The sequence below is a fragment of the Morus notabilis genome, unplaced genomic scaffold (genome assembly GCF_000414095.1).
Source record: "Morus notabilis unplaced genomic scaffold, ASM41409v2 Scaffold301, whole genome shotgun sequence".
Classification (NCBI taxonomy): domain Eukaryota; kingdom Viridiplantae; phylum Streptophyta; class Magnoliopsida; order Rosales; family Moraceae; genus Morus; species Morus notabilis.
In genome coordinates this window covers 1-13,981 of record NW_010363302.1, presented here as the reverse complement: position 1 = coordinate 13,981, position 13,981 = coordinate 1, and the positions used below count along the sequence as shown (strand labels likewise).

At 33.0% G+C, this 13,981-nt stretch overlaps 1 protein-coding gene and 1 long non-coding RNA gene across 2 annotated transcripts; both read left to right on the top strand.

Moving 5' to 3' along the window:
- The first annotated feature begins 2,658 nt into the window (after positions 1-2,658).
- On the top strand, positions 2,659-9,378 carry LOC21389558 (ABC transporter A family member 2). The gene is made up of 16 exons (XM_010104133.2): positions 2,659-3,233; positions 4,742-4,973; positions 5,110-5,279; positions 5,404-5,589; positions 5,693-5,788; positions 5,884-6,084; positions 6,214-6,373; positions 6,464-6,690; positions 7,017-7,134; positions 7,250-7,326; positions 7,518-7,607; positions 7,802-7,945; positions 8,067-8,372; positions 8,449-8,529; positions 8,638-8,817; positions 8,939-9,378. Exons 1-16 carry the CDS (start codon positions 2,865-2,867, stop codon positions 9,206-9,208), a joined length of 2,907 nt encoding a protein of 968 aa, XP_010102435.1. The 5' UTR covers positions 2,659-2,864; the 3' UTR covers positions 9,209-9,378.
- A 3,884-nt stretch (positions 9,379-13,262) lies between these two features.
- Positions 13,263-13,882, top strand: LOC21389557. The gene is made up of 2 exons (XR_002902712.1): positions 13,263-13,418; positions 13,600-13,882. It is a non-coding gene; the product is annotated as an uncharacterized LOC21389557 (long non-coding RNA).
- Positions 13,883-13,981: the final 99 nt, after the last annotated feature.

The following is a 13,981-nucleotide window of genomic DNA, read 5'->3' as shown; positions in this document are numbered from 1 at the left end:
TATAAGATGTCCATGTTCTAACATCATAAACCATAATATTAAAGTAGTATATCTTGAAAAAAAAAAAGAAAAAAAAAAAGAAAAAAAAAAAGGTATGTATGGAACGTTTTACTACTCAAAAACAGTTGCTTCCCTGTATCGTTAAGAGAAATATATAAACAAAAGAGATCAAATCAAGATGAATGGGCTTGTTAGTTTGTTTAGTAATATTTTATTGCTTCTTTTAGCTTCGTCGCACTCATCACGCATGCGAGGGTGGCTATTTTTTTGCATAATTTTATGATTCGAAATTGGAATATTTTAAATGACATTTTTGTGAGAGAAAAAGAGTTGGTATTATCATTTTTATTTATGAATAATGCTAAGGACAACAACTAAAAAACTGTTAGGGATAACATCTCAAATTTTAATTTTTATGCACCAACTGATGTGGTATGAGAGTTGTCATTTTTACATCGACGTGTATTTAAAACATTATCACATCAATTTATGATAAGAGATTGAATCTACTAATAAAAAAAATGACAATTCACATGTCACATCAGCTGTTGAGATTTAAATTAGTGTCCATAACATTATTTTTTATTTATATTGCTAAGGAAACCCATGTTTATAATTAAGATCTTTTTCGGTACGTTAACATACTAGTATGTTAAGTTTTATGTCCGTCAGATTTATATAAAATTACGTAAAAATTAAAATATATACAGATCTAATGATTAAAAAAAAAAAAAACATGACACACGGATACTCTAAACGTACCAAAAAATCTTCCTTCTACCATGAGGCATTTAGCATCTCCTTGTCAACGAAAATGTGCTAGCGAATTTTCTCATCACGTTATTATTTTTCCTTTTCAAAATCTCAAAATGTTGTACTCCACCACATTACCCCTTTTCACACACGTGGAAGGAAAAAAATAAGGATTTTTTTATGCGCTAATATACTAATAGATTAAATTTTTTAACAAATAAAAATTAAAAAATATATAAATTTAATTATTATAAAAATTTAATTTATTGATACACCGACATATTAAAAAATCTTTTAAAAAAGTACAGATCAGTCGTCATTTCTAGACCAGTTTTTCGAAAATAGTTGGAAAAGGCAGTAGGAATATTACGGGCATATAGTTTTCTTATAAGGCAAGTAATTGATTTATTCGTTTTTCATGTTTCTTTTATTGCTTTTTTAATTTATTTTTGACTCTTTTTTTGTCGTTCGTGGATTTATAATCTTTTGAGAGATCGGCAGACTTATTTTGATTTCTTAATAGTGCCGGTTGCACGTTTCTATTTTTTTATATATTAACTTGTCATTTTCTTGATAAAGTTTAGTTTATTTCTTTTTTGAATATTATGTTAGCCTTCATTTGACTAGCAATGCCCAGCATGGCTTTCGTTGGATTTGCAATATAGAATGACGAGTTTGCACTTTGATGTAGTACAACTAACTGACCAAAATGCCCTTCTCATACTTTTTTTTTTTTTTTTTGAACTCGGAACCTTCTCATACATTTGCCCTGTTCTTTCTTGACCAAAAGTTCCTCTCTCTCTCTCTCCTAATTCTAAAAAAAAAGTTCCTCTCTCCTTTTTATTTTTTCAAATCCTCCCTAAAAAAAATGGAAAAGAAATAGAAAACCTTCACTTAAGTCTATTTAAAAGGTTATTAAAAAAGGAAAGAAAATTGCTTGAAACTTGAAAGTGATTCTTCATCTATATTAAAGTTTCCTTTATTAATTTTTTTTTACATGTTTTGGTGAAATTAGAAATTCCATCATATATTACGGAGATGATAAATATTTTTGACAATTGTCTTGTTACATTATGAAAAAGTCAAGTCTTTTTTACACCCATTCCTTAGCCTAATAATACAATTTTTTTTTTCTTTTTGACCTTGTAAAGCAATAATCAAACTTTGCAAACTGCAAGGGGTAGCAAAACATTTCTTAGCTTCCAAAAAACAATAAAAAGCCAAAAAATCTGACTAATAAAGTCTAATTGTTTCTCCTTATTAAACTTCTTCTGTTTTAAACTTGAAGATGGGATTCAAAGTAACATTTTTTTTGACGGTAAAGTTAAGTATGAAATTAATGTTATTCTATTCCTACACTCATAATATGCATATTTTTTGGGGACGAATGAATTAGACAGTTTTTATAATATAAGATAAAATTATTAAATTTATTTTTAGAGTATATAAATATGAATTTTTACGTCTTATTTCTAATTAAGGAGTTTTTCTTGTACGACTAAAAAAATAAAACTATCGATAATTTTATTTTATTTAGTCATTTTCAGTCGTTAAATCTGTATTAAAAACTGTTTATTTTACATATTTTTTTAATTTTATTTGACTTTGATCAAATCTAACAGTTAGAAAAGTGATCCTATGAATAGAACGACATACCTTTTTAACGAATTTAATTATTTAACTAAAAGACATTAATTAAGATTAAGAAATACTCAGAATCATATAGCTATTTGTCTCATTTTTTTCTTTTATAATCAGGTACTCTATTATCTTGTACGTATCTCCATTCATAGAAAATTACGAAAATACGCGTTTAATCTTTAAAAAAAATAGAAAAAAAAAAAGCGCGTTGACCAGCAGCCAACAAGCAGTGGCCATATCGTAAATGAAACAAAACCACGCCCCATTTCAATTCGATCACCCTCACCATTGTCCCACCTCCACTCAAAGCTCAAAACCGCGCCTTTTTCAATAACATTCTCTTCTACTCTTTCAATCTCTCTCCCTTAATCAACACCAAAAAAAAAAAAAAAAAAAAAAAAAAATCCACCAAAAAAAAAAAAAAAAAAAAAAAAAAAAAACCAAAAACTGTTTGCGAAAACAAGAAGACCATGAATTTGCAGAGCGGTTTTCCGCTGCTGTTCCAACAGTACAAGGCGCTCTTCAAGAAGAATCTCATCCTCTCATGGCGGAACCGGCGGGCGACCATCATCCAGCTCTTCTCCTCCTTAATCTTCATCTTCCTCATCTACGCCATCCAGGAGGCGATCACATCTCGATTCTCTTCCACCACCAACTACAAGAGCATCACCAATCCCCGCCCTCTCGTCTCGCCGCCGATCCCGCGCTGCGAGGACAAGTACTACGTCAAGCTTCCTTGCTTCGACTTCGTCTGGAGCGGAAATGGAAGCTCGAGGGCTCGGAGCATTGTCGACGCCATTAGGGAGAATAATCCTGGAAGGCGGATTCCCTTGGATAAGGTGCGTTTTCCTGAAAAAGGTCAAAGAACTAATTACCTTTGCTGTGGTTTTTGTGTTTATGGAATAAAAAGTAAAATATAACAGATTCACTTATTGCGGATGTTAATTCTGCGTGATAATGAGAATTGTATGGTTTTCCTGTTTGTTTCCGGGAAAAAAGTCAAAAGAATCTTTTTTTTTGGTCCTGTAAGCTAATTATTTTCGCTGTGGTGCGTATGATGAGAATTCGTGGATTTTGTGTTTGTTTCCCAAGGAAAATGGAAGAGAAAGTAACCATAAGTCATGAGATTCGATGTTAATTCTAGGTGATAATGAGAATTTTGTGGTTTTCCTGTTTGTTTCCCGGGAAAAAAGTAAAAAAGAATCGTTTTTATTTTTGTCCTGTAAGCTAATTATTTTCGCTGTGGTGCGTATGATGAGAACTCGTGGTTTTTGTGTTTCTCTTCGGGGAAAATGGAAGAGAAAGTAAACATAAGTCATGAGATTCAGTTATTGTGGAAGTTAATTCTGCGGATAATGAGAAATTGTGGTTTTCCTCTATTTCCCGGGAAAAAGGTCAAAGGACTCCTTTCTTTTTGTCTTGTGATCTAATTATTTTGGCTGTGGTGCGTGGTGATGAGAATTTCTGGTTTTTGTGTTTGTTTCTCGGGAAAAATATTAGAAGAGGAAGTAAAACAAAGTCATGAGATTTATTGTGGACGTTATGATAAGATATGGGGGTTTTCCTGTTTGTTTCCCGTGAAAAATGTAAGTGGGAGAAAGCCGAACGAGAATCTTAACATCTATTTAGCTCGGTAATTTAAATTTTTTATTTAAATTAAGATATAATTTTATATACAAATTTTTTACTTTCATTATTTTTAAAATTTTTTATTATAATAAAATTTAAATTAATAAAATGAACAGAACATTATTAAGGGCACCTTAACTTTTTTTTTGTTTGTGTTTATCTCCGGTGAAATTAACAATAATCTCCCACTTTACCGGACCACGTGGCAGTGTCAGCTTTTTAGGGTCATTGTACGAACTTTGTTTGTCCGAAACCCAAAAATAAAGGAAACTTCTACGGCACTAAACTTTTTTTTTTTTTTAACTATTCAAAGGACTATAGTTTTAGTTGTCCTATTAATTTTTTAACGATTTGATTAATAAGTATTCACATAAAATTTTAAAGTGCTTGACATAAAACTGTTCTCAATAAAAGAAAAATTATTAAAAAATTAATTCAACGACCAAAAATAGCAGTTCCTAACCATAGTGAAAAAAGGCGATTTCTATAGTAAAAATTCTCAAGTAAAATAATTGTTTTTTTCTTTTTCTTTTTTTTCAATTTGATACGGTTACTTTTACGGATTTATTTTATCTAATAGTTCAAAATTGTATTTAACAACGGTTTATAACTGTATGATACTTCAACTTTGAGCCTATTGTTCTTATATGGTGCGTAAGATGGAACATCAAGGATCACAATTCACAAGGCCGCTTTCTTTGTGTCTATGTTTATGCAGGTCAAATCATTTAGAACAGCAGATGAAGTAGATGCTTTTCTGTTTGATAAGCCTATGTACTGTCCAGCAGCTTTGCATTTCACCGAAATAAATGACACTGTAATGAGCTATGGCATTCAGACGAATTCAACTTCACTGTCAAAGAGAGGAATTTATGAAGACCCCACATTCAAGTTCCAAATCCCGCTTCAGATTGCCGCAGAGCGCGAAATTGCTAGGTCTCTGCTTGGAGGTATTAGATTTGATATAATGTTTTATGATGTTTTTTGTACAAGTTATTTTGCAAATCTGTTTCTTTGTTTTCTGCTTAGAACGTCTTTAATGCATTGGGCTCTGATGTATTACCACTCTGATGACTCCATGTTCAGTTCCAAACTTTAGCTGGCTCGCCTCGCTTAAGGAATTTGCACACCCTGCTGTGGAAATCGTCAACGTAATGGACTCAATAGGACCCACCTTTTTCCTTGCAGCTGCTATGTTCGGATTTGTACTTCAAATGGGTTCTTTGATCGCGGAGAAAGAGCTAAAACTCCGTCAGGTGTTCATCTCCCGAAATCTTTTTTGAATATGTTATTGTCCATTAATTAGGAATTAAAACATACATTTATCATTGTTGTCCTTTGAAGAATGAATATAAAATGTATTTATTTTTTGACCTGCAGGCAATGTCTATGATGGGTCTCTATGATTCTGCATACTGGTTGTCGTGGCTCACGTGGGAGGGGATTCTTACACTTATCTCATCACTTTTTATTGTTCTCTTTGGCATGTTGTTCCAGTTTGACTTCTTCTTGAACAACAGTTTTGCTGTTGTATTTCTTGTGTTCTTTCTATTCCAACTCAACATGGTGAGACTATTTCCTGTGATTACTTTAGGTCATTGTTTATGCTTATTCTTGTTGTGTCCACTTTTAGCTAAGCCTTATTTTCATCTCTTACTTTGAATCTCAGCTTGGCTTTGCCTTCATGTGTTCTACCTTCATAAGCAAGTCATCTTCATCTACAACATTTGGTTTCTTTACATTTATTATTGGCTTTCTGACCCAGGTAAGATTCTTCGGTATCATTCTTCAATAAAAGAGGTTATAAATACTTTGTTGGTGAAATAAATAAATAAAAAAAATTCCATTTTGCCATTGCAGCTTGTTACAGCTTTTGGTTTTCCCTACAACAGTGGCATCTCTAAACTATATCAAGTTATTTGGTCGTTTTTCTCTCCTAATCTTTTGGCTGAAGCTCTAACTTTGCTTGCTGGTGCAACTTCCACGCCTCAAGATCCTGGGATTAGCTGGGATAGACGAGATAAGTGTGCACCAAATGATGATGAATGTGTGATAACAATTGTAAGTTTAAACCTTGATTCTCCAAATTTATAGTTTGAAATGTCCTAGTCAATATAGATTTTTTAGTAGTTTTTTATCTTTTATTTCATTCACTCATACATATTTGTATTTGAAAATTTCCCTTGACAGAATGATATTTATATCTGGCTGGTGGCTACATTTTTCCTCTGGTTTGTGTTGGCAGTCTACTTTGATAACATCTTCCCTAACGTATCTGGTGTAAGAAAATCGGCGTTCTACTTTTTAAATCCTGGATACTGGACTGGAAGAGGTGGAGGCAAAGTGTCAGGTAGACTTAGATTAAATAATGTTCTTACTCGAGTTTCCTTTTGATGGCTTGTACTTTGAACTCAATATCTTTTATGTTTTTCCTTCATAGAGGGGAGCATTTGTAGTTGCTTTGGCTCAGTCCCACCATTGGAGCATATCCCTCCAGATGATGAAGATGTCCTTGAAGAGGAGAATCTCGTAAAACAACAAACTAGGGAAGGTATTGATGATCCAAACATTGCAGTTCAGATACGCGGCCTAGTGAAAACATTTCCTGGTTCCACAAACATTGGTTGCTGCAAATGCAAGAAAACTTCACCTTTCCATGCTGTCAAGGTAAAAACCATGGCTCGTTTTCAGTTTTGGATAGGCTGGTGATAGTCTCGAATCTCCATTTTGTTGAACTTTATGGTGTCTTTCGGCAGAATCCGTTAGACTTTGTACTAGGTATTGTCATCCATCGACAGCAGCTGCGTGAAGAAATCTTTGTGTGTAGCCAAATAGATATTTTCATGTCAAAATAAATTTTCCCCCTTTTTTTTCTGCATTTGTTCATCATCTTTACGGGGGGCTGTAGTGAATTTTGCAAAAAGAAACAAATATATGCATAACAGAAGTGACATTATGTCTTGGATCTGATTATATTCTCATTTAACTTTCAGGGCTTATGGGTGAACTTTGAAAAGGATCAATTGTTTTGCCTACTTGGACCCAATGGAGCAGGGAAGACCACGACAATCAGTTGTTTGACTGGAATCACACCGGTGACTACTGGAGATGGTGATATGCTAATTGTTCATATTCGTCAATCAAATTATTGGTGACATAGTCTATAAGAATTTAATCGTGTTCTTCTTTTGCTTGTGCCGGCAATTATGAACTTCTATGATAACAGCATTGATATATGGGTGCTCCGCCCGAAGCTCCGTTGGCATGTCTAACATCCGAAAAATGATAGGTGTTTGTCCCCAGGTTATCTTCCTCTCCCTCCCCTAATGTCTGTTTTCTTTGGTTAGTAGGGTATCTAAACTACAGTAGTGTTGTCAAGTCGTGCAGCCACCCTTATATTGACAAGGATACAAGTATATATCTTATTTTTCACCATTTAACAATGTCGAGAAAACTTATACTAAACTGTCTCTGTGTTTGTGCTTATTGGATAGTTCGATATTCTTTGGGATGCACTTTCTGGGAAAGAGCACCTAGAACTCTTTTCTTGCATTAAGGGTCTACCCCCATCTTCAATAAAGTCGGTATGTAACTCAAATCTTAAAGGTTCTGCATTATTTATTTAGCCTTTAGTGATTCTTTCTCTTACATGTTAATGTCAGTTAATTTGGTACTCATACATGTTAAGATGTTTAAATATCTCAATATACTACCTTTGTTAATGAAAACTTACTCCTCTAGATTCGGGATTTTACTAAGTGCTTTTGCTAAAATACAGGTTGTTGAAAAGTCTCTTGCAGAGGTTAGACTCACTGAGTCTGCCAAAATGAGAGCTGGCAGTTACAGTGGGGGAATGAAACGTCGCCTCAGTGTTGCAATAGCCCTTATTGGTGATCCGAAACTAGTCATCTTAGATGAACCTGTATGCAGATTTGAACATTGTCCTCTAGTGTTCACTTTTTCCCTCTTCTATTTTTTATTTCTTTGCTAGAATTCAGTGTTTCCAGTTCTGATTTGTAATGTGACTTGTACTTGCTGTCCAGACTACTGGTATGGATCCAATAACAAGAAGGCATGTATGGGACATTATAGAGGATGCCAAGAGAGGGCGTGCCGTAATCCTAACAACACATTCAATGGAAGAAGCTGACATTTTAAGTGACCGCATAGGAATTATGGCAAAGGGTAGGCTTCGCTGCATTGGAACCTCAATCAGATTGAAATCACGTTTTGGAACTGGTTTTGTCGCTAATGTGAGCTTCGCTGGGTGCACCAATGGACAAACTCCAAGCAATGGGGATATAGTTGATACAACTCATCATGAGGATGTGAAGAAATTCTTTAAACAGGTATATCGAATTAATTTACGGTTCAAGATTTTTCGTCTACAAAATGAAATGTTGGTATTAATGAATGTAATTACAGCATTTGGATGTTGTACCAAAGGAGGAGAACAAATCCTTTTTGACTTTTGTCATTCCTCATGATAGAGAGGCTCGTTTGTCGGTAAGATGATACCCTCCAATGCTGTTCTTTCTCTATTTCTCGGAGCTTTTGCTTGCAGTTTTATTTTATTTTATTGATTTCTGATTCTTTAGATTTGTTATGTCGCAGAGCTTTTTTACTGAGCTCCAAGATAGAGAAAAGGAATTTGGTATAGCTGACGTTCAACTTGGTCTTACAACTCTTGAAGAAGTTTTCTTGAACATCGCAAGGCAGGCGGATCTAGAAAGTGCCGCCGCTGAGGGCAGGTTGGTTCCTCTCACTTTGACAACATCTGGAGTTTCGGTTGAGGTAAGTCCAATCCACTGCCTGTTCTTCTTGCTCATTAGCAAAGATGAATTTGAAGTCATTACTAACATACATATTTTCTGTCTTGTTATCATCTCTTTATTCCTTTGCATTCATCATGCAGATACCAGTAGGAGCTCAATTCGTGGCAATTCCGGGAACCGAAAGTGCAGAGAATCCTAGAGGGATTATGGTAGAAGTATACTGGGAACAGGATGAGATGGGGGGTCTTTGCATCTCCGGTCACTCGGAAGAAACTCCGGTACCTCCCAACATCGGACCGGTGGCAACTTCTGCACCCGCTCCACGCAGGAATCTCTTAGGCCGGGCAGGACTTGTTCCTGGAGTTGTGCTTGATCCCAATCAAATCATCAACAACAATTCTCAAAATTGATGCAATTACGTGCCTGCAAATTCATAGAGGTTCCAATTGTTGTATGCAGCTTGTTCATTTATTAGATACTAGTTTTGGAACACAACGATCATTTGCTTATTGTTTGAGACGTTGATAATTTTTTGTGTTGCGGTTATATTATAAATATATATTTTTTTATTATGTACATATATTTCTCTAGTTTGGCAGCCGACTATGCTTTATTTAGCCAATCTTGTTAGTTAGTTTTTTTTTTGGTTGTAATTTTATTAAAAGAAAAGGTAAACGTACACGAGAGAAGAAACACAGCAAAAAACAACAAAATCAATCCCTGAATGTCCTATCCTATCCAGTTCAACAACAAAATTAATTTTGTTAGTTAGTTACAGTTAAATTGTTTGCTTTTAAACCAGTTCAATATCCTATCCAGTCTCTACAAGATTAGAAAAAAAATCTCCTTACTAGTCGTAAAAAGAAAATTTAAGAGAAAATTTTTTTTTTATTAGTCGTGAAAGGAACATTTACACAATAAATTGCTATTGATTTCAAATAATTTTACACTGTTATTTACTTCAATTATTTACTATAAATATGCTATTTACTTCATTCTTCCTACTTAAAAATTAAAAAAAAATATATAGTTTTTTTTCTTTAGAAAAATCGACCAGTTCGGTTCTCCCCAGTCCAAAACCAAAACCAATTATTGTTCTAGCCTATACGTCAAAGATATCGTTTGATTTGAAAAGGATATACAAATTTCATCACTTGTGCATTTTGTGGACAAAACAAATTAATGGCAAAGACACTTAATTAGACCAATTGTTTTCTAAGAAACTACATTTTTATCACGAAAATTTTATGAAAATTACTTTAAGCATTCAAAATATATAGAGTACGTCCAGATTTTTTTATAATTCATGTTTTGTTTTAGGTTTTGTGTTTTTAAAACGTTTAAAATATCTTCAGAAACTATTAAAGGCTATTTTTGTCTTTGTACTCTATTTTTATGGTCTACAAAGTAAGGAAGGAATAAAATTAAAATAGTTTTTTAAATATTTGTAAACTGAGAAAGATTTAAAAATAGGATGTCTATTTATGAAATTAAGCTTTAACTGAATTAGCACGTAGCGAGTAGCGACCAAGTTACCAAGTATTAGAATTGACTACAAGCAAAAAAAAAAAAAAAAAGTATTAGAATTGACTTATTAAAGCAAGTTTTACTAAATTACTGCACAAAAGTGCTATATATAAAGTGCCTATTTTTGTTTTCGAACACCGTAGAATCCTTAAATAAAAATAAAGAAAATCCAATAAAAAGTGATGAAAAGTAGAGAGGGCAAGGAAAGGAAAATACAATAATTAACTTATAAGCTCCGATAGGGCTTGAAATACAGTAACATTATCACGCTTGTTCAAAACCATCTCCTGTACTTCAGAACATTAGTAATATAACAATTAATTAGGAAAGATGAAAATTTGAGAAGTTGTTATGCACCCACAAATTTATATCATGATCATAACCTTTGATCTTATTATCTTAATAGTGTCATAATACATGATTTTGTTATTAATTAAGGACGAATCATGTTATTCGGATTCGGCGAAGGTGGTGATTTCTCGAAATAATGATCATCTCGCGCACCCTTCTGCAGCAACCTCCTGAAAGAAAAGAAAGTTTATAATTATATTAAGCATAGGAAGAAAGTGAATGATCAATTATCTAAACAAAATTTAATTAGTACTATGATCTTCCTCTAACGTTTTATTTTATTGTGTATATATATTACATCCCGGGTAATGCCATCGCCAGCCACTGGATTCAAGAGAAGAACAAGGATTAGGATGCAACATAACCAAAAAGCAAACCCTAATGACTTCATGATCTCGAATATCTCTCCTCTATGAGTTGTGAGTTATAACATGAGTTTTACTCGTATTTATTCGTTTTTAAGTGCTTACAACATCTAACAAGAATATAAACAAATGTAAACTGATAATATATATATATATATATATATACATGTTACGATATAGCATGTATATATTTTATTATTTTTTTGTTAGTTAGAATTACTTAAATTAGTGCATTAATCAATTACGTTGTATTTATCTTTTCTTTTATTTATTGAAATTATTAGGCTTCTCTGGTATTTTGTATGGGTCAATTGGTTGTTAAGGGTATGTCCTATCTTCTAGGGATTATGGCATTATCTTAGGAAATGAAGATGGTGGAAAACGTGGAGAAGGAAGTGGACCCTAGTTTAAGGAATAATTAGTACTGATGTAGTGTTATCAAGTGATAATCTCTTTATTATTTAAACTTGATGAATTAATGAGAAAAGGGTGTGCAGACTATTTTTATATCAAACGTGAGTTTGTGTGGAGGTTTTGGTTCCCTCCAACGAATCAAACTATCTTGGGAGGCCCTGGTTCCTCGAATTACCAAAAATTTCTCTTTTAATTTTAAGTATTTGGTTGGGGTTCGTATCAATACATTTCATTTATGACTTGTTTAAGTCATGTTCAACGGCTATCACATCCCAATATTGACTTTTTATTTCCCACGGAATTGGCTCGAGGATAATAGATATTAGAAACTAGAGGCCAAGAAGCTTGTAAGAAAATATATGGAACGAGCGCAAGAACCAGAAGCGGTTTTGGGTCTCGTATTTTACACATGTGAAGGCATCGCATTCACACAATAATTAAATATGCGTTTTAGCGCTATAAAACAGTTGTAGGAAAAGATGGAAAAATAAAAGGGTGATTTATACAAAATTTTAATATCAAAGTTTTAAAAACTTCAGCAAAAATAATTTTGAAACATTACAAGAATAGTAAAATGTTAGGAAAAACACACATTTACACCCACGCAACAAAAAATAAACTGAAATAAATGAGCCAAGATATAAACCTCGTAAGAATGGAAAGGAAAGAAAGTTCCACATAAGAAATTGGTTTATTTTCCAGTGAAGCCTAGATCGCAAAGATTGTTTATGTGTAGACATATATCAGCAGATATGAGGTGGTATAAAGAGAAACATAGTAATGTAGAAGGTGTCCTAAAGCATCCAGCAGATGGTGAGGCTGGGAAGAGTTTCGATGAATTATTTTATTCAAACGGAATTATTAATTAAACTAATTCAACTTTGGCCTAATTTAAGACATATTTCACAAATGGAGCTATATCAATATCTTTACTCATGAAGTTTCATTCCGACCTATGTTAATAACTAGCTAACATAACAATCTTAACATAAATAAAGCGTCTAACTTTATTCTCTCGATTGCAAATATATATAATTTAGACTATCATCTCTAGATTATTCATGTCTTCTGCATATTCTTCACATTATGTGACAATTTAAAGATTTAGAACGAACAATGTTAGAGTTTCAATTTGCTTTACATATATCCAATTAATATGAACATAAAGAAGACAATATTACTTAATATATGAAATAAATAAATAATCATTTATTGATATCAAGATGTCTAAATAATATTGTTACATTTATTCCTCAATGACATAAACGCTAAGAGAGTTCAAATCCTCCGTGCTATATATATAATATATATACGGCTTTTTAGAATATATAATTCTTTTTTAGTCAATATGGATCATGGATTATACATAAAATCAAAAAATAGGAATAAAATATATGCTCGCATGTAAAGATTTGGCCATATTTGATTTTAAACAGGATGTTATTTTGATGCATTTGTAGTTCAGGCTTTTTTCTTACTTTTTGATCCATTCCTATTTCCTAGAAACAAATTTCTAGTTGTTGAAAATATACAGTCACTTACGTGTAGCGCCTCTTGTTAGATAGTTGAAACATTCGCTTATTCATTCACATTTCAAACAATGGAAATCGTCAAACATGGAAAGTTCAAAGTGTGTAGAATTGGTCATTGACTAAGAAAGGGTTTTCTCTTCTTCCAAGTAATTTCCGATGTAAATAAACCAGGGTCGCTCAATATTGTGTCTAAATTCTTATTTACACACACACACACACACACACATATAGCTTCAAGCACAAAAAAAAAAAAAAAAAAAGTTGAATTGGATACACGTATATAAATGCCTGTTTATCTCGTTGTACACAAGTTGAGACATCTAGCTCGGGAGCAAAATGAAGACATCATTAGGGTTTGTGGCATGGTTATGCTGCATCGCAATCCTTGTTTTTTTCTTCAAAGATCCCTCGCTTGACCATCGCTTTGGCCGGTATGTGTGTTAGATTTTTTGCTGAAAAATATAGGAACATGACAACTTAATTAAAAGTATTTTTTAGAGATGAAGATAGTACGTACATACGTTGGTTTACATAATTAGTTAGGTCATGAGTCAGTATTTAATTTCCATGACATGAAAAATGAACATGTTACTTGTTTCTTCTTTCTTTCAGGAAGCTGATGAGAGGTCGCGAAGATGATGATATTCCTGGGAAATCACTACCCGCGCCGATTGGAGGTGGAAAGATTCATCATTAAGGAACAAAGTAATGCAGCACGCAAGCCCCTGATCTGCTATAAATGAGTTAATCTCAGAAGATCATGTTTCGATCATAGGTTATCATCATGTAATCTCAACTACTTAGCCTAGAATTGCTGTGACATGTCATGTAGTAATGATAATACATTATTTTTCCCCACACAGTATATATATTTTAGGGATATAACGATTTTTAAGTTTTCCATTTCTTTCTTGCCATATTATACGGTGAACATATAGCTCTAGTGATAACCAGATCAGTTAAGTGTGTATATATATATATATATATATATATA